We start from the raw sequence: 25,681 nt of genomic DNA, 5'->3' as shown, positions 1-25,681 counted from the left end.
TCTATTGTATAACCACATTTTGTTTGTCCATTCACCTGTCGATGGACATATGGGTTGCTTCTACCTCTTGGCTATTGTGAATAATGCCATTAGGAATATGTGTGCAAATATAAATCCAAGAGCCCGCTTTCAATTCTTTTGTATATAGACATAGAATTAGGATTGCTGGATCATATGGTAACTTTATTTTTAATTTTTTGAGAAACCATCATACTGTTTTTCAAGGTGGTTGTGCTATTTTACACTCCCACCAACAGCGTGCAAGGGTTCCAATTGCTCCACATCCTCACAATACTTGTCATTGTCTGTTATTTTGATAGTTGCCATCCTAATGAGTATAAAAAGATATCTTTTTGTGATTTTGATTTGCATTTCTCTATGACTAGTTATGCTTAGCATTTTCATATGTTTGTTGGCCATTTGTATATCATCTTTGGAGAAAGGCCTATCTAAGTTCTTTGCCCATTTTTAACTGGATTTTTGTTGTTAAGTTCTCTATTGTTTTTGTCTCTATTTCACTAATTTCAGTTCTAATCTTTATTATTTCCTTCCTTCTGCTTGATTTACATTTAGTTTGCTCTTCTTTTCCATGTCTTAAGGCAGAAGTTTAGGTTACTCATTTGAGATCTTCTTTTTAAATATAGGCCTTTACCAATATATACTTCCCTCTAAGTATTACTTTCGCTGCATCCCATAGTTTTGTTATGTTGTATCTTCATTTTCATTCATCTCAAGGTATTTTCTAATCTCTCTTGTGATTTCTTCTTTGACTCATTGGTTATTTAGAATTATGTAGTTTAATTTGTACATCTTTGTGAATTTCTCAAATTTCTTTCTGTAATTGATTTCTAATTTCATTTCATTATTTTGGGAAAACATACTTCATACAATTTCAATTCTTTTAAGTTTACTGAGTTTTGTTATATGCCCTAGCATATGGTCTATGCTAGAGAATGTTCCATGTGCACTTGAGAGGAACACATATTTTGTCATTATTGAATGGAGTTTGCTATAGATGTCTTTTAGGTCTAGTTTGTTTATAGTATTGTTAAAGTCTTCTATTGGTGATCTCTGTCTAATGGGTCTGTTCTTTATTGTTCTTTAAAACATATTTGATGATTGAAAGAAAAAATTATAACATTGTTCAGTGGAGTTTACAATGCATATAAATGTAATATAAGACATCTATAACATAAAGGAGGGAAGATAAAGATATCTATATGTCATAAGCTTTCTACATTCTACTTTAAATGGTAAAGTATTCTTTCTAAGTAGTCTGTGAATAATTAAGTATATTATCATCCTTAGAGCCAGTATACAAAAAACTATGCAAAGACATATATTCAAAGACAATAGATAAATTAAAACAGAGTGAGAATATTATTATTCAAATAACCAAAAAGAAGGCAGAAAAGAGTAAAGAATAAAAAGTGGAACAAACAGAAACCAAATAATAAAATGGAAGACATAAGTCCAAACATATCAATATTCACATTAAATATAAATAGACTAAACATAACAATTAAAAGACAGACATTGTCAGAGTGGATAAAATAATACCAACTATGTGCTATACAAGAAACTAGTTTTAAATATAATGATATATGAAAGTTAAAAGTAAAGGGATGGAAAAAGAAATACCATAGAAACATTAATCAAAAGAGCTGGAGTAGCTATGTTAGTATCAGACAAAGCAGATTTCAGAGCAAAGAAAATCATCAGAGATAAAGAAGAACATTATATAATGATAAAAGGGTCAGTTCACCTAGAAGACACAACAATCCTAAATGAGTTTGCATAACACCAAAGCTTCAAAATTCATGAGGCAAAAACTGACAGAACTGAAGGGAGTGATAGCAAATCCAAAATTATAGCTGGAGACTTCAATACTCCTCTCTCAATAACTGATATAACTAGTAGATAGAAAATCAGTAAAGATACAAGAGAACTGAACAGGATCACCCACCAACTCGATCTAATTGACATGTGTAGAACACTCTACCCACCGAGAGCAGAATACACATTCTTTTCAAGTGGACACGGAAAATTCAAGAGAGACTGTATCTTGGGTCATAAAACAAACCTTAACAACTTTAAAGCAATTGAAATCATGCATAGTGTGTCTTATGACCATAATGGAAGTAGACCAGGAATCAATAAGACAAACATAACAGGAAAATCTCTTAACACTCGGAAATCAGACAACAGACTTCTAAATAATTAATGGATCAAACAGAAAATCTCAAGGGAAATTGGAAAATAGCAATATGCCTCATGAACTTAGATGTAAAAATCCTCAATAAACATTAGCAAATTGAATCAAATAGTATATAAAATGTTAATATATATTCAACCATAAAAAGCCATGAAATTCTGAAAATGCTATACCATGCATGAACTTTGATAACATTATGCTAAGTCAAATAAGTCAGACACAAAAGGAAAACACTGTGTGATTCCAATTACATGAGGTGCCTAGAATAGGCAAATTCATAGAGACATAAAGTAGAGTAGAGGTTATCAGGGGCTGGGGGAGGGGTGAATGGGAGTTATTGCTTAATGGGTACAAAGTTTCTGTTTGGGATGATAAAAAGCTTTTGGAAATGGATGGGGTAGTGGTTGCAGAACATTGTGAATATACTTAATGCCATTGAATTGTACACTTAAAAACAGTTAAGATGGTAATTTTTATGTTACATCTATTTTACCACAATAAACAAACAAACAAACAACAAAACACATCACAACTACGTGGGGTTTATCCTGGGAATTCAAGGATGATCTCATATTCTGAAATCAATCAATGTAATCCTAATAACAGCTTAAAGAAGAAAAATTCCATGATCATATCAACGGATGCATAAAAAGCATTTGACATAATTCAGTCTATTCATAATAAAAACTGCCAACAAACTAAGAATAGGAGGAAATTTCCTTAACCTGATAAAAGCATCTACAAAAAACCTACAGCTAACATTGTACTTAATGGTGAAAGTCTGTCCCCTTAAGGTCAAAAACAAGAGAAGAATGTCCTCTCTCACCAGTCTTATTCAATATCATACTAAAAGTCCTAGACCATGAAATAAGGCAAGATTAAAAAAAAAGATACAGATTGAATACACAATTGTCTATGTGTAAAATCCCAAGTGACGTACAAAATATCTCCAAAACTAATAGATGAGTTTAACAGTGTCACAGGATACAAGGTCAACAAGCAAAAATCAACAGTATTTCTCTATCCTAGCAATGTACAATTGGAAGCCAAAAGCTATAAAATAATACCATTTACATTAGCTCTATCAAAAATGAAATAGCTATAAACTAACAAAACATGTATAGGTTGTATATGCTTAAAACCACAAAATCCTGATGAAAACAAAGAAGACCTGAATAAATGGTCCAGGCCCATGCCCATGGAGTAGAAGACATGGTAAAGATGGCAATTCTACCTGTAATGATCTATAGATTAAACATATTCACAATTAAGTTCCTGGCAGAATTTTTTGTAGAAATAGAAAATTTGATTATAGAATGTATGTGGAAAGTCAAAGGAACTAGAATATGATAACAATATTGACAAAGAAGTGTAAAGTTGGAGGAATCACACTACTCTATTTTAAGACACATAAAGCTACAATAATCAAGACGGTGAGGTATCTGCAAAAAGACAGATGTATATGATTCAACAAAACAAAATGGAGGGTCCAGATAGAGAACTATGCTAATGTGGTTATCTGATTTCTACACAGGGGCAATAGTAATTTAACGGAGAAAGGATAGTGCCGGAACAGCTGGACATCTACCTCCAAAAAAAAAAAAAGGCTCTTGACATAAACCTTCCACTTAGCTCAAAAAATAACTCAAAAGTGGATCATTCATCTAAATATAAATTGTAAAACATAGGAGAAAACATTTGTGACTGGGGGTTAGGCAAAGAGTTTTTAGACACAACATCAAAAGCATGATTTATAAAACAGAAAAAAATTGATAAGCTGAATTTTATCAAAATCAAAAACATCTGCTCTGTGGAAGACACTGGCGAATGAAATAAACTATAGACTTGGAGAAAACTGTTTGCCAATTACATATCTGATAGAGGACTTGCAATCAGAATACATATAATCCTCTCAAAACTCAACAGTAAGACAACAAACAAGCTGATCAAAATACAGACAACTTACCAAATGAGATATATAGATGGCAAATATGCCTATGAAAAAACATTCAACAAAATTACCTATTAAGAGCTAAAATAAAATCATGATGAGATCTACTACACACTTTTTAGAATGGCTTAAATATAAACATACTGACAGGGGCCGGCCCTGTGGCTGAGTGGTTAAGTTAGCGTGCTCTGCTTCAGCGGCCCAGGGTTTCACAAGTTCGAATCCTGAGTGCGGACATGGCACTGCTCATCAGGCCATGCTGAGGTAGCGTCTCACATGCCACAACCAGAAGGACCCACAACTAAAAATGCACAACTATGTACTGTGGGGCATTGGGGAGAAAAAGGAAAATAAAATCTTTAAAAGAAAATACTGATAGTACCAAGTGATGACAAGGATGCAGAGCAACTGGATCTCTTATATATTTCTGATACTGGATCTCATATATTTCTGATGGGAATGCAAAAACGATACAGCCACTCTGAAAAACAGTTTGGCAGTTTCTTATAAAGTTAAACATAACACCACCATAGGACCCAACAATCCCACTCCTGACTCTTTACTTTAGAGCAGGTGTAAGCAAAGTTTTCCTTAAAGGGCTGGATAATAAATATTTTAGGCTTATAGGACACAAGTCTCTGTTACAATGACTCAACTTTATTATTGCAGTGCAAAAGTAGCCATAAGACAATATGTAAACAAATGAGCATGGCTGTGTTGCAATCAAATTTTATTTGCAAAAACAGGCAGGCAGGCAGGCTACAGGCCATAGTTTGCCAACCATTGCCCTGGAGAAATGAAAACTTGTGTTCACTGAAAAACGTGTACAAATGTTTATAGCAGCTCTAATCATAATCACAAAAAACTGGTAACAACCCCAATGCCCTACAACTGGTAAATGAATAAAACTGTGGTATGTTCATACCATGGAATATTGCTCAGCAATGAAAAATAATAAACTATTGATATATGAAAAAATTTAGATAAATTTCAAAGGCATTATGCTGAGTGAAAGAAGCCAGCATCAAAAGGTTGCATACTGTATGATCCCATTCGTATGATATTCTGGAAAAGATAAAACTATAGTGTGGAGAAGTGCTCAGTGGTAAGGGGTGAGTGGAGGGGATGACTCTAAAGTAATAATGTGATGAGATTTTTGGGATGATGGAATTATTATGTATTCTGATTGTGGTAGTGATTACATGAATCTATACATGTCTTAAAATTCATAAATCTATACACCTGCCCAAAAGGGCGATTTTTCTATATGATTATTTACTGAAAATACCAACATCAGTTCTCCTTATTAAAAAGAAAGTAGAGCCAGCCCTGATGGCCTAGCGGTTAAAGTTCTGCGCACTCTGCTTCACCGGCCCAGGTTCGGTTCCTGGGTGGAGAACCACGCCACTTGTCTGTCAGTAGCCATGCTGTGAAAGTGGCTCATACAAGAAGAACCAGAAGAACTTACAACTATACACAACCATGTACTGAGGCTTTGGGGGGAAAAAAGGAAGAAAAAAGGAGAAAGCTTGGTGACAGGTATTAGCTTAGGGTGACTCTTCCCCTGCAAAGAAAAAAAAAAAAGTAATCATCACTTTGTCTCTTCATTTCCTTACCACCTAATCCCTCCTTAACCATTTGAATGCTGGTTTTTGCCTGTGATATTTCTTTAAAAAATCAGCTTTTAGGAAGCGAGTCCAAAGAGTTTTTCTCAGTCATCACTCCTGACCTTTTGGCAGCACGTTATGCTGTTGATTATTCTCTCCTTAAAGCACTGCTGTTTAGCTTCTAGGATGCTGTACTTTTTGGATCTTCCTTTAGCCACATTGACTGCTACAGGTAGTAACTGTTTTCTTACATAACTTGTTCCTTTTTAAGTTTAATGTTTGAACAACAAGCAATAGAATTATATAGAGCTGCAGTGTCCAATATACTAGACACTGTCCAATATACTAGGAACTGAGCTCTTGAAATGTAGCTAGTGCTACTGAACGGAATTTTTAATTTGATTTAATTTTAATTTATATTTAAATTTTAAAACTTGATATTCAACTCAGTTATTGACAACTTCTAAGTATGTTTGGAACAACTTGGGTATATGAACCTGTTTTTTCAACCCTAAGTTTTATGAAATTTAAATACAGATCAAGTATTTCTGATGAAAACTTAGCATCTGAGTTAAGATGTAAGTGTAAAGCACACACACGTATACTTTGTATTTTGAATGCTTAGTACAAACAAAAGAATGTAAGACAGCTTATTAACAATTTGTTTATATTAATTGCATGTTGAAATTATAATATTTAAAATATATTGGGTTGAATAAAAGATTACTAAAATTAATTTCTCCTGTTCCTTTTTAAAGTGTGGCTTCTAGAAAACTTTAAATTATATGTTTGGTCACATTATATTACACAGCATTGGGCTGGGGGATTCAATTCCCATAGATGCATACATATATATATATGTGCATGCATATATATACATACATACACATACATAAAGATATTTACATACAAATGCATATACATATATGTATCTTAGTTTACGATTTATGCAAACTCTGATTCCTGGCAGGGTTGTGCTATCATGTGATAGCTCCAATCCTTCCTCAGATGATGTATGGAAGATCCATTTCTGCACAAGAAAGGCAGTTTAGGTTGCATGGACATCAAGAGCAGCTTGTACAGAAGCCTCTATTTTCAGAGATGCAATCACAGTGAAAGTTTTTAAACCAAAACAACTTACGTGCAAGAACAAAAGATATTGTCATTGGCAATGTGCAGTCATATTGGTTCCTCTTGTTTCCGAGTTTTTTAACGAACATTTTTAATCTCATCGTGTCTACTAAATTCAAAAGGCATGAGAATATTCAAAGTGCTACCTAAAAAAGCAGTACTTTAGGATTACTAAAGAATCATACAAATTTGGAGCACTGAGAAAATGGTGAGATGAACTGACAGTATGAATGATTCTGAAGAAAAAAAGAATGATATGATATATGAAAAGTAATGTGTCTGCAATGACTGACAATCAGTAACAGAGGACAGAAGTACTTGAGGAGATGAAAGAAACTCCTGAGTTTGATCAGCATCAGTTTTGGATGCCTGTTAGTCCAATTAATTGAGAAGTTGAGGACTCAGATTAATCAGATAAAACTACTGCTAATGGAAAATGTCATGTCATATCTTTCAGATATTTCTATAAATTCAACTCTAATTTGAATTGAATTTGCAATGCATCCACATGAGTTCTGGAGCCGTTGGAGTGGAATTCATCCTTCTGCTGAGTTCCTTGTAGAGAACATTATAGTTAGGTGTGTGATTTGAGAGAAGGGTAATTAGTTGTAGAATAAGTTTGGATGGAACTGGTCTATGTTGGGAAAAGATGTGGGCTGGAATGGACATCATCATGCAGAAGAATGTCTACTGTATTTTTAAAGCCCAGAAGGGCAGACTCATCGTCCCATTTAGTGAAAACAGAGGTTTCGAAGCTTAATAAATGAACTCGAGAAAAGTCTTTTGAGTTCCTCAAGAAAGGTTCTCTCTTTGGCCCACTCCTTTTCAGTATGTGCAACTTAAACAGATTAATGGTAGTAATTTTACTAAGTAAGTATGCTTGGGAAAGTTGCTTTACTGCTCACTCCCTTGGTTTTCTTATGTGTAAAACTGAGGATATTAATACGTAATAGGACCCTTACGAAACTATTGGGAGAATTAAATGAGTTAACACATGTGAAGTGATAAGAAAAGGACCTGGAACAAAGAAAGCGCTTACTTGTTAGCTGCGGTTATTATTACTAACACTCTTTCCAAGGCAAACTCATGGAATGGTACCTCAAGTGAAATAGATCAACTACCTAAAACAGGATTTTCCATCCCAAACTAGATTCTCTTCACATGTTATTCCTTTGTGGAAATTAATAAAAGAAACCTTAACTAAATTGGAATCAGGAGGGCCTGTAGGGGAGCTCCAGCATCCCTTCACACATCATAATTACACCAAACAGGAGACTGGAGGCTTGCATGTTCCACAGAAGTGAAACTACTCTACTCTGAAGGAAGATTTCTCTCTCAGCCACAGCTCAGCCAGTGAACAGCTGTTGGGCCCTGATCTGTTCCTCTGCCTCAATGGACTTTCCTTGGAACAGCCCCTCCCTACTCCCCCTTTTTCTCTCTAAAGGAAGCTCTCTTCCTTTGTTTTCCAATTTGCCTGTGGTTAGCCACAGCATGCCCATCCCAAATTGCAATTCTTTTGGCTGTTCCCAAATAGGCTCATTTTGAGCCAAAATAACAGGCAAATTTGTTTTTTACGTTGACACTGTTAATGTATGTCAGTCACACTAGTGACCTCAGTATCATCATTTCCTTTTCTCTTATTTCCATCCAATGTGACTGAATAAAATAAAACTGCATTTTTCCCTGTCTAAAGGAAATACTTGCTCAATGTAGAAAATATGGAAAAATCAAAAAGAATAGACTGAGGAGATAGCCTGAAAGAGGCCAGGTTAATTCTAGGTGATCGGATAAAACTGTACTTAGTCTATTAAGAAGAAAAAGATAAAAATTCTCCATAACCATAACATCCTAAAGTTGCTTAAAAATTTCAACATATTTCCTTTGTTTGATATTTTCCCAGATAATTAAGACCCTACTGTATATACAGATGTGATCTTTTTTAATCCAAAACTGTCTTCACCATTGAAAGCATTTTATAAAACTTGTTTTAAACTAAGAGTTTAAAATTCAAATTCCAAAAGTAAAGATTTTTGGAGATTTGGAAAATACAGATGACTCATTTTGAGATGATTACCATTAACATTTTAGTATTTCCCGTTCTGCTATTGAAATACATATAAATTTGGGAGGGCTACTCATATATACAAATTATAATCCTCCCCAAACATAGTCTTTGCGGTCTCCTTCTTAATGTATTTTTAATTTTCTCATATATGTCATTTAAAAAAGCATGAGTTTTAACATGTATGCTGCGTACGCACACGTGTCAGACAAATAGATTTAACCAATCGCCTCCAGAAAGGTCGTTCCAATTGACACGCTCACCAAAATGGCGTGAGAGTGCTTTTTACGTCCACAGCATCGCGTAACTATGATAAAGACGGAACGACCGAAACTTCTGAAGACTCCTCAGGTAAAACATCACGTCGTTGACCTAGCCCGGGCGCCGGGTTGGACGTCCCTTCCCCGCGCCTCTCGGCGCCGGCGCTCTCCACAGCCCGCATCTGACAGGGCTCGACAGACCGCGCGCGGAACCCGGGGCGGGAGGGCCGTGCGCGGCGGGAGCGCGCCGTCGTCGGCGTGGCGCACAGTGCTGACGCAACACGCACGCGGGTCGAGCGGCTCCTCCGCCGGCGACGGCGCTGCGTCACGGGCTTTCAAGCGCTTCGCTCCTGGAGACGCCGACCGCCGTGGGCCTCAGGCTGGCCTCCCGCGCGTCAGGAGCCGGGTTGGCGGCGCGATGCGGCGCAGCAAGGCCGACGTGGAGCGGTACATCGCCTCGGTGCAGGGCTCCGCCCCGTCGCCCCGAGAGGTGAGCGGGCCCTGGGGAGACGGGCAGCCTCCGCCCTGGCCCGGCCGCGGCCCCGCGCGGCGCCGGCGTCATGGCTCCCGGCGGCCGCCGCTCCCTGGCGCGTTCCGTTGAGGCGCCGGCCGGTTCGCGCGGTGTGTTGGGCGGCGTGGCGCTCGCGAGCTCCTGGGGACGGAGCAGGAGAGCGCGGCGGCCGTTGGCGCCGGCGCTTCCTCTTCCTCCTGGCCGCTCCCGGCGGTCCGCGCGCCGTCTTGTCCCGGGCCTCGCCGCGCCCGCGTCCCCGCGGCGCTCTTCCCGGCTCCCGGCCGGCTCCCCGCCGCGTCGGCGGCCCCCTGCCGGGCGAAGGCTGCGGGGACCGGCGCGGCGCGGACCGGGCCTTGGGCGGCGCCGGCGGGCCAGCGGGGCGCTCGGGGGCCGTCGCTGCGTCTGTGGTCTTGGGGCTTTTGCCTGTGCTGCTCACGCCCCGCTCCCATTCCCGGCGCTCTGTGGAAGCTGCTTTTATTTGCTTTTTTTTTTTTTTCCAACGGAATGTTGGGAATTCTGAATTTCTTACGGGGCGTTCGTACTGTGACTTAAAATTTGTAACCTTTTCAACAACATGCTCTTGTATTTTTCCTAAGATAAATAATGTGCTAGATATGTTTTGGATTCACCCAGACTTTAGTGACTGGAAGTGGAGGGTGAGGAGAAAGGCGCTGAGGGCGGGTGTGCACAGCACCTTGAGTCAGTTTGCCCGGTCGAAGAACAGCTGTGCCGTTGGTGAGCTGTGGACTTTGAGGCGGGTTAAACCTCCTTCATCAAGAAGACGCGGGTATGGTGGTGGTGGGAGTGTGCAGGGTGCTCGTTGTTGAACATCGAGGGCAGTGCTTCGCACATAGTAAGCACTCAGTAAATGTCGATGTTAAATGGATGTTAAATGGATGTTCAAGGCGTGTTTAGGTAAGGGCCTACGAGAGTAAAGGTGTGAGGAAACTAAAAAGGAAAACTCAGGGACGATCGTGATTGTAATAGAACAAAATTGTGCTTTTTATCACATACCAGGCCTATGTGATTGTGTTTTGTGCTCCCAACAGCCCTGTGGATGTTGAGACCTGGAGAGATTAAAGATACTTGTCCGATAGGTGGCTCAGCAAGGCTTTGGTTTCGGCCTGATTTAGTTTCTTTTAGGAATGAGGAGTAGGTTACAGTCTAGTCCTCTAGAGGAAGGGAATAGGTACTTACATGCAGGTTGTAATTTCAAACTGCCGGCATAGTCGCAAACACAAATGTAGTGCCAAAGTCTAAAACAGAACCTTATTAAGGGTTTTTGTACGCCTGGAATTATGGTTTTTTTTTATTGATATGACTTTTTTTTTTAAAGTAAGTTTAGAGCTTTCATGAGATTGTTAGTGGGCACCTGGCTCCCAAAAGATTAAGAACCATTGGTCTAGGCAGAAGTTAGAATGTTCTTTGAACTACCTAGTCAAATAAATAAAGAGGAGTGGGGGCAAAATTTTAAGGATTGGTTATTATGGCCACCTCTCTTTTACATTTAAAGAGTATTATTTTAATCATGTTTTTCTTCGGACAAGGAGAAATCATTAATTTTAGCACCTGGGAATTACAGTGGCATGTTGATTAGCAAGTAAGTAAGTTTGGAACATGTGAAGGTATTCTGTAAACTTAGGTCTAAGTGAAATGACAAAACAGGGTGCTGTGGATAGCTTGGAAGGGACATGGTGGATGGGGCAGAGACAGTGGCTGTGAAAAGTCGAAAGAGATTGGTTTCACTGGCTCCCAGTTTGGAGTGCAGTAATGGGTCCGTAGTCTATCTTCCCAGGCTTGCGTTGTGCTTTCATTTGTTCATCTCCTCTTGTTTTGCCATTTTCCAGCTCATTCACACTGCCTTTTGCCCTTGGTGAAAATGTCGCCTGTGTTTCTTTAACTTTTGTTTTTTCAGATGGCTTCTATTTAGTTTTCCTAGATTTCTATCTAGTTGAGTTCCTATTCCACGCCTTTGATTCCTACTCCACAGAGGCAACTTGACAGCCGTTTATGGCTGTACGTCGTACTTCTGAATAACATACATACCTATGTGCTTTTATTTCTTGTTCTCCTCCCCATTTTAGACACTTTTTACTGGCCTTCTAGTCTGTTCCTCCACACCTCTGTTGACAGATGTTTTTATTTCCCTCTCATTCATCCAGTTCTGTTATTGTAATTTTTAGTTAAATGTGTATTTATAGTTTATATAATTATAAGGTAAATATTTTTGCATTTGAATTGCCCTTATTGTGTAGTTTTACTTTTCCTATAGTTAATAATTGCTTTATTTTTTGCTTTCTTTAGTTTTCTGTGATTTATTACTAATTCTTTACCCAAACTCTATTTAAACTCTCTAGTGTGATTTAAATAAATCACATAACCCATCAATTTCAGATCTTAAAAAAATGTTTTTTTAAGAGTCTTCCTTCTGGAGCACTCTTCACTCTTGTCTTACTGCTCCATCCTGGACTGGTTTCTGCTTAGCTGTGTTCCTGAGACTTTCCTTTATCATCTTGAGAATTCCCTTTTCTGCGTTAGACACTTGGTTTCTTCCAACTCATGTCCTCTTGACTTACTTCCTCTGTTTTGGTGTAGCACAATCTCCAGTTTGCTTTGAGAAGGAATGGATGGGATTTTTTTTTTTTTTTTAACATTGTATATGAAAAATGTCTTTACCTAATTTAATTGGTAGTTTGGTTATTGAATTCTAGGTTCGAAATAATCTTTTGCTCAATTTTGAGGGCATTGCTTCATTTTCTCATCGTTTGTACTGTTAGAAGTCTGATGTGATTCTTTTTCTTCATAGCTCATAGGTTTTCTGGCGGTTTCCTTTCAATTGGCAAACTCATTTTCTTCAATTCTGGGACATTTCTTGTGTTATTTCTTTGAGCATTTCTTCTCTCTCTTTTTTCTATTGTCCTTCTCATGTTCTGATTAACTGAAAGTTGGTTCTGGTTTGATTCTCTGCATCTTTCTTTTTTGTGTCGTCTTCTGTTTTTTGAGAGATTTCCTTTAACTTTATCTTCCAGGGGAAGGGAATTGGGAAACTCACTGTTCAGTATCTGCACTTTGCTTATTCTCTATAACCCCTGCCATCACCCTTGTCAGGACTCCATAAGTGTGGAGCCCATCATTTTATGCTGAGAACAAACCCATTTTGCCTGAGCTTTTTGGAGGGGGTGTGGGGAAGGAGGGGAGTCAGTTGGCTGTCAAGAGGAAGATAATGTGGCATTTCTCAAGGTCTGAATGTTCCTATTTTCAGCCCCACATCAGTTCTTGATACTTAGCAGCTAAAGTGAATTCAAGCATTTGCTCATAATGGCATAGGTGTCATGGAACGAAGCACTGACTGAATTATGGATTGTCGTTGGCTCTGCTCCTTCCTAGCTATGCATCTTTAAACAAGGCACTTAACTCCCCTGGGCTTCAGTTCCCTTGTAAAATGAGCAGATTGGAGACAGAAGGTCATCAAGTTTCGCTCAGATTTTATGGTTCTGTATATTAGTCTTTAGTAACTGTTGTTTAATTATCTTAAGATAGTTCTCTTTAGTGAGATAGTTGGAAGCCTGAAATAGGTAATGGAGTTGATTTTTCTGTATGTATTGACATTGTACCTTGTGGGAATCTATTCATTTTAAAAAAGGGAAAGAAAACTTTGTTCCTATTAGTGCCATCTTGACTGTTGTGTATTGCTATTATTGTCGTAAACTTCCTGATAAATTTAAAATGTATGAATTCATAGGGGGTGGGAAAGGGAGGCTCTATCTACCCAATTCTGGTGTATTTCTTTCTTTGCTTTTTAAAAGTATTGTTAACTACAATACTTTCCTTCTTGACCTGTTTTCTTGGATGTTAAGAATAATGAAGTTTGATTGCTTGTAGCTTTTTAGTTTTAGAATATTTTCTGTTAAGGATGTGTAGTCAATACTGTCATACTAAGATCATTTGGAATAATTTTCTGAGTGTATAGCACTATTTTCACATAAAATTAGAGTATATTTTTAATGGCTTTATTGATATATAATTCATATATCATACAGTTCACACACTTAAAGTGTACAATTCAGTGAGTTTTGGTATACTAAATTGCTAATGTTTTAAATTGTGTAAACTATATGTAACAAAATTTGCAATTTTAACCACTTTTTTTTTTTTTTTTAAAGATTTTAGTTTTCCTTTTTCTCCCAAAGCCCCCTGGTACATAGTTGTGTATTTTTTTTTTTGTTTTTAGTTGTGGGTCCTTATAGTTGTGGGATGGCGCCTCAGCATGGCCTGACAAGTGGTGCCATGTCTGCTCCCAGGATCCAAACCGGTGAAACCCTGGGCCGCCGAAGCGGAGCATATGAACTTAAGCACTTGGCCATGGGGCCGGCCCCCTTAACCACTTTTAAGTGTGCTATTCAGTTGTATTAATTACATTCATAATGTTCAATCATCACCACTATTTCCAAAACTTTTCATCACCCCAAATAGAAACTCTGTAACCATTAAGCAATAACTCCCCAGGTTCCCCTTCCCCCTAGGCTCTGGTTACCTCTAATCTACTTTCTTTCTCTATGAGTTTGCTTATTTTAGATTTTTCATATAAGTAGGAGTATATAATATTTGTTCTTTTGTGTCTGGCTTATTTCACTTAGCATGTTTTAGAGATTTGTCCATGTTGTAGCATGTATCAGAACTTCATTCCTTTTTATGGCTGAATGATAATCCATTGTATGTATATGCCACATTTTGTTTATCCATTCATCTCTTGAAGGACGCTTGGATTTTTTCCACCTTTTGGCTGTTGTGAGTAATGCTGCTGTGAACATGAGCATGCAAATAACTGAGACATTGTTTTCAGTTCTTTTGAGTATATATCCAGGAGTAGAATTGCTGGGTCATATTCTATGTTTAGCTCTTGAGGAATTGCCAAACTGTTTTCCATGGTGACTGCACCATTTTCCATCCCCACCAGCTATGTAAGAGGATTCCAGTTTCTTCACATCGTTGCCAGGACTTGTTATTTTCTTTCTTTCATTTTTTTAATGTAGCCATCCTCATAGGTCTGAAGTGGTTTTTTATATTGTGGTTTTGATACACATTTTCCTAGTTACTAATGATGTTGAGCATCTTTTCCTGGCTTATTGGCCATTTACGTATCTTTAGAGAAATGTCTATCGAAGTTCTTTGCCTTGGGTTTTTTAATTGAATGTATTTTTGTTGTTGAGTTGTAGAAATTGTTTATATATTTTGGATATGATTTCCAAATATTTTCTCTCATTCTGTAGGGTTGCCTCTTCATTTTCTTTGTCAGTTGATTCAAAAAGTTTTTAATTTTGATGAATTCCATTTTATCTTCTGTTTCTTTTTTGTGCTTTTGATCTCATATCTAAGAATATATTGCCAAATTAAAGGTCATGAAGATTTGCCGGTACATTTTCTTCTAAGAGTTCCATGGTTTTTAGTTTTTATGTTTAAGTTGTTCATTCATTTTGTGTTAATTTTTGTATATGGTGTGAGGAAGGGGTCTAATTGCATTCTTTTCTATGTGGAAAATTAGTTGTACCATCCCCATTTATTGAAGACACTGTTCTTTTTTCACTGAATGGATTGGCACCTTTTTTACAAATCACTTGGCCATAGATTTATGGGTTTATTTCTGAATTCTCATTCCCTTCTCTTGGTCTATGTCTCTGGCCTTATGTTGGTACTACACTGTTTTGGTTGTTGTAGCTTCATAGTAATTTTTGAAATTGGAAAGTGGAGTCCTCGAACTTTTTTCTTTTTCAAGAGCGTTTGTTTTGGGCCCCTTGCAGTTCCATATGAATTTGAGGATTGTCTTTCCCATTTTGGCAAAAAAGGCTGAAATTTTCATTGACTCTATAGATTGCTTTAGGTAGTATTGACATCTTGACAATATTAGATTCTCCTGTCAATGACCACATCTGTCTTTTCGTCTATTTTGGTGTTTAATTTCTCTCAACAATGTCTTCCAATTTTCAATGTACTAGGCTTTCACCTTCTTGGTTAAGTTTATTCCCAGGTATTTTAGTCTTTTAGATCCTATTGTAGATAGAATTGCTTGCTTTGTTGTTTTTTTTCTTTTGTAAAGATCGGTACCTGAGCTAACAACTGTTGCCAATCTTACTCTTTTTTTCTTTCTGCTTTTTCTCCCTAAATGCCCCCAGTGCATAGTTGTATATTTTCGTTGTGGGTCCTTCTAGTTGTGGCATGTGGGATGCTCAGCATGGCCTGGTGAGTGGCGCCATGTCTGCGCCCAGGATCTGAACCAGTGAAACCCTGGGCTGCTGAAGCAGAGCGTGTGAACTTAACCACTTGGCCATGGGGCCGGCCCCTAGAATTGCTTTCTTAATTCTCTCTTGTGGTTGTTCCTTGCTGGTGTGTGGAAGCACAGCTGACTTTTATGTGTTGATCTTGTACTCTTCAGTGTGGCTGAGTTAATTTTTTAACTCTAGTAGTTTTCTTATGGATTCTTTGGGGTTTCCTATTTATAGGACCATGTTGTCTGTGAATATAGCTTTAGTTCTTCCTTTCAATTCAGATTTGGATGCTTTTATTTTTTTTTCTTGTCCAGTTTCTCTGACTAGAACTTCCAGCATGATGTTGAATAAGTGTTCAAAGCCATACCTGATCTTAGGGGGAAAGCCTTCAGTCTTTCACCATTGAGTATGATGTTAGCTGTGGGCTTTTAACATAATGGCTTTTTGTTGAGGTTATGCTTTGTTTTCTGACAGAATCCTTGTAGTCTCAGTTTTCTGAGAGTTTTTATCATGAACAGGTGTTAGATTGTGTCAAATGCTGTTTTCTTTTGGTGGCAATTGAGGTGATCATGTGGTTTTTTTCCTTTTGTTCCATTAATGTGATGTATTATTTCATTCATTTTCCTATGTTGAACCACCCTTGCATTCCTGGGACAAATTGTAGTTGGTTACGGTGTATAATACTTTTAATATGCTGTTGAATTAGTTTTGCTGAGGGTACTTTGTTGAGAATTAGAGTTAAAAATCTTTTCTTATTAGATTATTTTTAAAGCATTTTAGGTTCACAGCAATTGCACAGAAAATATAGAGGTTTCCCACATACTCGCTGCCTCCACACGTGCATGACCTCCTCCATTATCAACATCCCCCCAGAGTAGTACAGTTGTTACAATTGATGAGTCTACACTGACACATTGTTATTACCCAAAGTCTAGTTTACCTTAGGGTTCAGTCTTGGTGTTGTACAATCTATGGGTTTTGACAAGTGTATAATGACATATTATCCACTATTACTGTGTCATACAGAGTAGTTTCACTGCCCTAAAAATCCTCTGTGCTCTGCCTGTTCATCCCTCTTTCCTCCCTGGCAACCGCTGATCTTTTTTACTGTCTCCATAGTTTTGCTTTATCTAGAATGTCATATAGTTGGAATCATACAGTATGTATCCTTTTCAGACTGGCTTCTTTCATTTAGTAATATACATCTAAGTTTTCTCCATGTCTCTTAATGGCTTGATAGCTCATTTGTTTTAAGTGCTGAAGAATATCCTATTGTCTGGATGTACCACAGTTTGTCTATTCACCTATTGAAGAACATCTTTGTTGCATCGAAATTTTGGCTATAAACACCCATGTGCAGGTTTTTGTGTGGGTTTAAGTTCTCAACTCCTTTGTGTCAATACCAAGGAGCGCTATTGCTGAATCATATGGTAAACATTTGTTTAGTTTTGTAAGAAGCTGCCAAATTGTCTTTCAAAATGGCTGTACCATTTTGCATTCCCACTAGCAATGAATGAGAGTTCCTGTAGCACCATATCCTCACTAGCATTTGGTATTATAAGTGTTCTGGATTTTGGCCATTCTAATAGGTATGTAATGGTATCTTGTTTTTAATTTGCAATTAAACAAATTGATGTAGAGGATCTTTTTATATGCTTACTTGCTGTTTGTATATCTTCTTTGGTGATGTGTCTGTTCAGATCTTTGACCCATTTTTTATTGGGTTTTCTTATTGACTTTTAAGAGTTATTTGTGTATTTTTGATAACAGTCTTTTCTCAGATGTGTCTTTTGCAAATATTTTCTCCTAGTCTGTGGCTCATCTTCATTCTCTTGACAGAATTCTTTGCAGAACAGAATCTTTTTTTATTGAGGTCATAACAGTTTATAACATTGTGAAGTTTTGCATTATTATTTGTCAGTCACCATATAAACGTGCCCCTTCACCCTTTGTGCCCATCCCTAACTCCTTTCCCCTCGGGTAGCCACTAAACTGTGTTCTCTTTGTCCATGTGTTTATCTTCCACATATGAATGAAATCATAAGGTGTTTGTCTTTCTCTGTCTGGCATATTTCACTTAACATATGCCCTCAGGGTCCCTCGCTGTTGTTCCAAATGGGATGATTTTGTCTTTTTTCATGGCTGAGTAGTATTCTATTGTGTGTGTAAATATATATATATATATACACCTCGTTTTCTTTATCCAATTATCAGTTGATGGGCACTTGGGTTGCTTCCACTTCTTGGCTGTAGTGGATAATGCTGCAATGAAATAGGGGTGCAGGGGCTGGCCCAGGGTTTCACTGGTTCGGATCCTGGGCGTGGATGTGGCACTGCTCGTCAGGCCATGCTGAGGCAGCATCCCGCATCCCACAACTAGAAGTACTCATAACTAAAATAGACAACTATGTACTGGGCGGACTTGGGGAGAAAAAGCAGGAAAAAAAAGAAATAGGACTGCATAAGTCTCTCTGAATTGATTTCAAGTTCGTTGGATAAATACCCAGTAGTGGGATAGCTGGGTCATATGTTATTTCTATTTTTAACTTTTTGAGAAATCTCCGTACTGTTTTCTGTAACAGCCACACCAGTTTGCATTCCCACCAGCAGTGTATGAGGGTTCTCTTTTTCTCCACATCCTCTCCAACATTTGTTATTTTTTGTCTTGGTGATTATAGCCATTCTAACAGGGATAAGGTGATATCTCAGTGTAGTTTTGATTTGCATTTTCCTAATCATTAGTGATGTTGAACATCTTTTCATGTGCCTGTTGGTCATCTGTATATCTTCTTTGGAAAAATGTTTATATTCTTTGCCCATTTTTTTAATCGGGTTGTTTTATTTGTTCAGTTGTGTGAGTTCTTTACATATTTTGGAGATTAACCCCTTGTTGGGTATATGATTTGCAAATATTTTCTCATAGTTTGTGGATTGCTTTTTCATTTTGTTCCTCGTTTCCTTTGCTTTGCAAGAGCGTTTTAGTCTGATAAAGTCCTATTTGTTTATTTTTTCTTTTTGTTTCCATTGTCTGAGTAGACATGGTATTCAGAAAGATCCTCTAAGACTGATGTCAAAGAGTGTATTGCTTACATTTCCTTCTAGGAGTTTTGTGGTTTCAGGTCTTACCTTCAAGTGTTTGATCCATTTTGAGTTAATTTTTGTGTATGGGAAAGATAATGATCTGCTTTCATTCTTCTGCATGAGGCTATCCAGTTTTCCTAACATCATTTATTGAAGAGATTTTCTTTTCTCCATTGTATGTTCTGGGCTCCTTTGCCAAAAATTAGCTGTCCATAGATGTGTGGTTTTTTTCTGGGCTGTCAGTTCTGTTCCATTGTTCTGTGTGTCTCTTTTTGTATCAGTACCATGCTGTTTTGAGTACTATAGCTTTCTGATATATATATATAATTTTTGAGGAAGATTAGCCCTGAGCTAACTGCTGCCAATCCTCCTCTTTTCGCTGAGGAAGACTGGCCTTGAGCTAACATCCATGCCCATCTTCCTTTACTTTGTATGTGGGATGCCTATCACAGCATGGCGTGCCAAGTGGTGCCTTGTCCGCACCTGGAATCTGAACCGGGGAACCCCGGGCTGCCAAAGCAGAACATGTGCACTTAACCACTGTGCCACCAGGCCCGCCCTGTGTTATGTTTTGAAATTAGGGAGTGTGAAGCCTCCAGCTTTGTTCTTTTTTCTCAGGATTGCTTTAACTGTTAAGGGTCTTGTCTTGCCTCATTTGAGTTTGAGGATTCTTCGTTCTGTTTCTGTGAAGAATGTCATTGGGATTCTGACTGGGATTGCATTGAATCTGTAGATTGCATTAGGTACTATGCATATTTTAGCTATGTTTATTTTTCCAACCTATGTGCATAGAATATCTTTCCATTTCTTTATGTCATCATCACTTTATTTCAATAATATGTCATAGTTGTTTTTAAAATTTTTTTATTGAGTTATTGGTAGGTTACAATCTTGTGAAATTTCAATTGTACATTAATGTTTGTCAGTCATGTTGTAGGTGCACCACTTCACCCTTTGTGCCCACCCCCCACCCCACCTTTTCCCTGGTATCCACTAAACTGTTCTTGGTCCATAGTTTTAAATTCCTCATATGAGTGGAGTCATACACAGATTATCTTTCTCTCGCTGGCTTATTTCTCTTAACGTAATTCTCTCAAGGTCCATCCATGTTATTGCAAATGGAATGATTTTGTTCTGTTTTGCAGCTGAGTAGTATTCCATTGTATATATGTACCACATCTTCTTTATCCATTCGTCTGTTGCTGGACACTTAGGTTGCTTCCACGTCTTGGCTATTGTAAACAGTGCTGCAATAAACATTGGGGTGCACAGGACTTTTGGGATTGCTGACTTCAGGCTCTTTGGATAAATACCCAGTAGTGGGATGGCTGGATCGTACGGTAATTCTATTTTTAGTTGTTTGAGGAATCTCCATACTGTTTTCCATAGTGGCTGCACCAGTTTGCATTCCCACCAGCAGTGTATGAGGGTTCCTTTTTCTCCGCAACCTCTCCAACATTTGTTGCTATTAGTTTTAGATATTTTTGTCATTCTAATGGGTGTAAGGTGATATCTTAGTGTAGTTTTGATTTGCATTTCCCTGATGATCAGTGACGATGAGCATCTTTTCATGTGCCTATTGGCCATCAGTATATCTTCTTTGGAGAAATGTCTGTTCATATCTCCAGCCCATTTTTTGATTGGGTCGTTTGATGTTTTGTTGTTGAGTTGCGAGAGTTCTTTATATATTAAGGATATTAAACCTTTGTCAGATATATGACTTGCAGATATTTTTTCCCAGTTAGTGGGTTGTTTTTTTGTTTCAATCCTGTTTTCATTTGCCTTGAAGAAGCTGTTTAATCTGATGAGGTCCCATTTGTTTATTCTTTCTATTGTTTCCCTTCTCTGAGAAGGCATGGTGTCCGAAAAGATCCTTTTAATACTGATGTCAAAGAGTGTACTGCCTACGTTTTCTTCCAGAAGCCTTATGGTTTCAGGTCTCACCTTTAGGTTTTTGATCCATTTTGAGTTTATTTTGGTGAATGGTGAAAAAGAATGGTCAATTTTCATTCTTTTCCATGTGGCTTTCCAGTTTTCCCAGCACCATTTGTTGAAAAGACTTTCTTTTCTCCATTGTATGCCCTCAGCTCCTTTGTCAAAGATAAGCTGTCCATAGATGTGTGGTTTTATTTCTGGGCTTTCAGTTCTGTTCCATTGATCTGTCCACCTGTTTTTGTACCAGTACCATGCTGTTTTGATTACTGTAGCTTTGTAGTATGTTTTGAAGTCAGGGATTGTGATGCCTCCCGTTTTGTTCTTTTTTCTCAGGATTGCTTTAGAAATTCGGGGTCTTTTGTTGCCCCATATGAATTTTAGGATTCTTTGTTCTAATTCTGTAAAGAATGTCATTGGGATTCTGATTGGGATGGCATTGAATCTGTAGATTGCTTTAGGTAGAATGGACATTTTAACTATATTTATTCTTCCAATCCATGTACATGGAATGTTTTTCCATCTCCTTATGTCGTCGTCCAATTCTCTCAGAAAGGCCTTGTAATTTTCATTACATAGGTCCTTCACTTTCTTAGTTAAATTTACTCCAAGGTATTTTATTCTTTTTGTTGCGATTGTGAATGGTATTGTATTCTTGAGTTCTTTTTCTGTTGGTTCAGTACTGGAGTATAGAAATGCTACTGATTTATGCAAATTGATTTTATACCCTGCAACTTTGCTGTAGTTGTTGATTACTTCTAACAGTTTTCCAATGGATTCTTTGGGGTTTTCTATATATAAGATCATGTCGTCTGCAAACAGCGAGAGTTTCACTTCTTCCCTCCCTATTTGGATTCCTTTTATTCCTTTTTCTTGCCTGATTGCTCTGGCCAGGACCTCCAGTACTATGTTAAATAAGAGTGGTGATAGAGGGCATCCTTGTCTCGTTCCTGTTTTCAGGGGGATGGGATTCAGTTTTTGCCCATTGAGTATGATGTTGGCTATGGGTTTGTTGTATATGACCTTTATTATGTTGAGGTAGTTTCCTTCTATGCCCATTTTGTTCAGAGTTTTTATCATAAATGGCTGTTGGATCTTGTCAAACGCCTTCTCTGCATCTATTGAGATGATCATGTGGTTTTTATTCCTCAGTTTGTTGATGTGGTGTATCACGTTGTAATATCTCATAGTTTTCATTGTATAGGCCTCTCACCTCCTTGGTTAAGTTTTCCTTGGTATTTTATTCTCTTTGTTCTCGTTGTAAATAAGATTGTATTCTGGAGTTCTCTTTCTGTTCATTCATTGTTAGACTCTAGAAATGCAACCGATTTTTGTCAGTTGGTTTTGTACCTTTCAACTTTGCTGTAGTTGTTATTTCTAATAGTTTCCCAATGGGTTCTTTAGGGTTTTCTATATATAAAATTATATCATCTGCAAACAGCGAGAGTTTCACTTCTTTTTTTGCCTGTTTGGAAGTCTTTTATTTCTTTTTCTTGCCTTATTGCTGTGGCCAAAACTTCCAGTACTGTGTTGAAAAAGAGTGGTGAAAGGGGCACCTTTGTCTTGTTTCTGTTCTCAGAGGAATGGCTTTCAATTTTTCTCTGTTGAGTATGTTGTTGGCTGTGAGTTTGTCATATATGGCCTTTATTATGTGGAGGCACTTTCCTCTGTACCCATTTTATTAAGAGTTTTTATCATGAATGGCTGTTGGATCTTGTTGAATGCTTTCTTTGTGTCTATTGAGACGATCATGTGGTTTTTATTCCTTATTTTGTTAATGTGGTATATCTCATTGATTTGTGGATGTTGCACTATCCCTGTGTCCCTGGTATAAATCCTGCTTGATCATGGTGTATGAACTCTTTAATGTATCCCTGTATTCAATTTGCCACTATTTTGTTGAGGATTTTTGCGTCTGTGTTCATCAGCAATATTGGCCTGTAATTTTCCTTATTTGTGTTGTCATAGTCTGGCTTTGGTATCAGAGTGATGTTGATCTCATACAATGTGTTAAGAAGTGTTCCATCATCTTCCATTTTTTGGAATAGTTTGAGAAGGATAGTTATGAAATCCTCTTTGAATGTTTGGTAGGATTCTCCAGAGAGGCCATCTGCTCCTGGACGTTTATTTTTTAGGAGGTTTTTGATTACTATTTCAATCTCTTTACTTGTGATTGGTTTATTCAGACTCTCTATTTCATATTGGTTCAGTTTGGGGAGGTTATGTGAGTCTAAGAATTTATCCTTTTCTGCTAGATTATCCAATTTGTTGGCATGTAGTTTTTCATAATCTGGCTAAGGGTTTGTCAATTTTGTTTGTCTTCTCAAAGAACCAGCTCTTTGTTTCGTTGGTCCTTTCTTCTGTCTTTTTTGTTTTAACTTCATGTATTTCTGCTCTAATTTTTTATTATTTCCCTCCTGTTGACTCTGGGCTTTGTTCTTCTTTTTCTAATTCTGTTAGGTGTAGTTTAAGATTGCTTATTTGAGAATTTTCTTTTTTGTTAAGGTGGGCCTGTATTTGCTATGAATTTTCCTGTTAGGACTGCTTTTGGTGCATCCCGTAAGAGTTGGTATGGTGTGTTTTCATTATCATTGGTCTCCAGATATTTTATTTCTCCTTTAATTTTTCAGTGATTCATTGGTCGTTCAGTATCATGTTGTTTAGTCTCCACATGTTTGTGACTTTCCCAGCTTTTTTCTTGTAGTTGATTTGTAGTTTCATAGCATTATGGTTGGAAAATGTACTTGATATGATTTCAGTCGTCTTAAGTTTATTGAGGCCTGCTTTGTTTCCCAGGATATGGTCTATTCTTGAAAATGTTCTATGTGTACTTGAGAAGAATGTATATTCTGCTGATTTTGGATGGAGTGTTCTATATATGTCTATTAAGTCCATCTTGTCTAGTGTTTTGTTTGAATCCATTGTTTCCTTGTTGACTTTCTGGATGATCTATCTATTGCTGTAACTGGGGTGTTAAGGTCTCCTATTATTGTCTGTTGCTAATGTCTCTTCTTTAGGTTTTTAATAGTCTCTTTATGTGTTTTGGTGCTCGTATGTTGGGTGCATATATATTTATTAGTGTTATGTTGATGGGGTGTCCCTTTTAGCATTTTATCCTGCTCCTCTTTGTCATTACTTGTTTTGTCTTGATGTCTACTTTGTCTGAGTATAGCAACATCTGCTTTCTTTTGTTTGCCATTAGGTTTGAGTATCCTCTTCCATTTCTTTGCTCTGAGCAGCTAAGATGTGTTTCCTGGAGCCAGCATATTGTTGGGTCTTGCTTTTTAATTCATCTTGCTGCTCTGTGTCTTTTTATTTGAGAATTCAGTCCATTTACATTTAGAGTGATTCTTGATATTTGAGGTCTAATGCTGCCATTTTATCACTCATTTTCTGGTTCTTCTGCATTTCCATGGTATCTTGTCCCGTGTATTTCAGACTACCAGTTCAGTTTGGTAGTTCTCTATTATGGTTTTGTTTTCTCTTTATTATTTCTTTCTTCTGATTATTTGTTTAGTGATTACCATGAGGTTAGTATAAACAATCTCATAGACAGTCCAATTCTGATAACCTCATATTTCCTTAGATTAAGCCGATTCTATCCCTTTCCTCTTCCCCTTCTAACTTATTGTTGTCACAATTTACTCCGTCTTGTATTGTGAGTTTGTGTCGAAAATAACGAGATTAGGGCCTGTCCCTGTGGCTGGGCGGTTAAGTTTGCACACTCCGTTTTGGTGGCCCAGGGTTTCGCCGGTTTGGATCATGGGCGCAGACATGGCACCGCTCATCAGGCCATGCTGAGGTGGCATCCCACATAGCACAGCTAGAGGCTCTCACAACTAGAATATACAACTATGTACTGGGGGGCTTTGGGGAGAAGAAGAAGAAGAAAATAAGAAGATTGGCAACAGATGTTAGCTCAGGTGCCAAACTTTAAAAATAATGAATTAACATTGATATTTTCGTTTTATTTTTAATATGATAATTGGTTGCTAACCTGTTCTGATAGAGAGCTGTAAGTTTCTGGCTTTGTCTACCTATTTATCTCTTTGTTTGAGGCTTGTAAACCCTGTCTCTTTTTTTCAGGTATTCTTTTATTTCAGGTATCAAGAAATTTTTGAGAATTTCTTGTTGGGGAGTGGGGTCTTGTAGCAGTAAACTCCCTGAGGTTTTATCTGGGGAAGTTTCTCTTTCTCCTTCATATCTCAAGGATAGTTTCACTGGATAGAGTATTCTTGGCTGAAAGTTTTTGTCTTTCAGAGTTTTGAATATATCATTCTACTCTTTCCTGGCCTCTAAGGTTTCTGTTGAGAAATTCACTGAAAGCCTGATAGGGGTTCCTTTGTAGGTTATTTTCTTGTGCTTTGCTGCCCTTAATAGTTTTTGTCATTGGTTTTTGCCAGCTTTACTAGGATATGCCTTGAAGAAGGACTTTTTACAGTGATGTAAGTAGGAGATCTATTAGCTTCTTTTACTTGAGTTTCCTGCTCCTTCCCAAGGTTTGGGAAATTCTCAGCTATTATTTCTTTGAACAAGCTTTCTTCTATTTGAACAGGCATTCTTCTTCCCTTCTTCCTCTGGAATACGTACAATCCTTAGGTTGCATTTCCTAATTGAGTGGATATTTCTTGGAGAATTTCTTGATTTGTTTTTAGTTGTAGTTCTCTC

At 37.6% G+C, this 25,681-nt stretch overlaps 1 protein-coding gene across 4 annotated transcripts in view; it reads left to right on the top strand.

Moving 5' to 3' along the window:
- Window positions 1–9,501: 9,501 nt before the first annotated feature.
- LOC106823941 (E3 SUMO-protein ligase RanBP2) overlaps window positions 9,502–25,681 on the top strand; it is an 87,691-nt gene continuing 71,511 nt past the window's right edge. For all 4 annotated transcript variants that reach the window (XM_044773110.2, XM_044773109.2, XM_044773106.2 and 1 more), the window contains exon 1: window positions 9,502–9,716. In XM_044773110.2, coding sequence (XP_044629045.2) covers window positions 9,645–9,716 — 72 coding nt within the window. In that variant the 5' untranslated portion in view covers window positions 9,502–9,644. The remainder of the gene's footprint in view (window positions 9,717–25,681) is intronic.

Source organism: Equus asinus, chromosome 6 (assembly GCF_041296235.1).
Source record: "Equus asinus isolate D_3611 breed Donkey chromosome 6, EquAss-T2T_v2, whole genome shotgun sequence".
NCBI lineage: Eukaryota > Metazoa > Chordata > Mammalia > Perissodactyla > Equidae > Equus > Equus asinus.
This window is presented reverse-complemented; position numbering and strand designations above follow the sequence as displayed.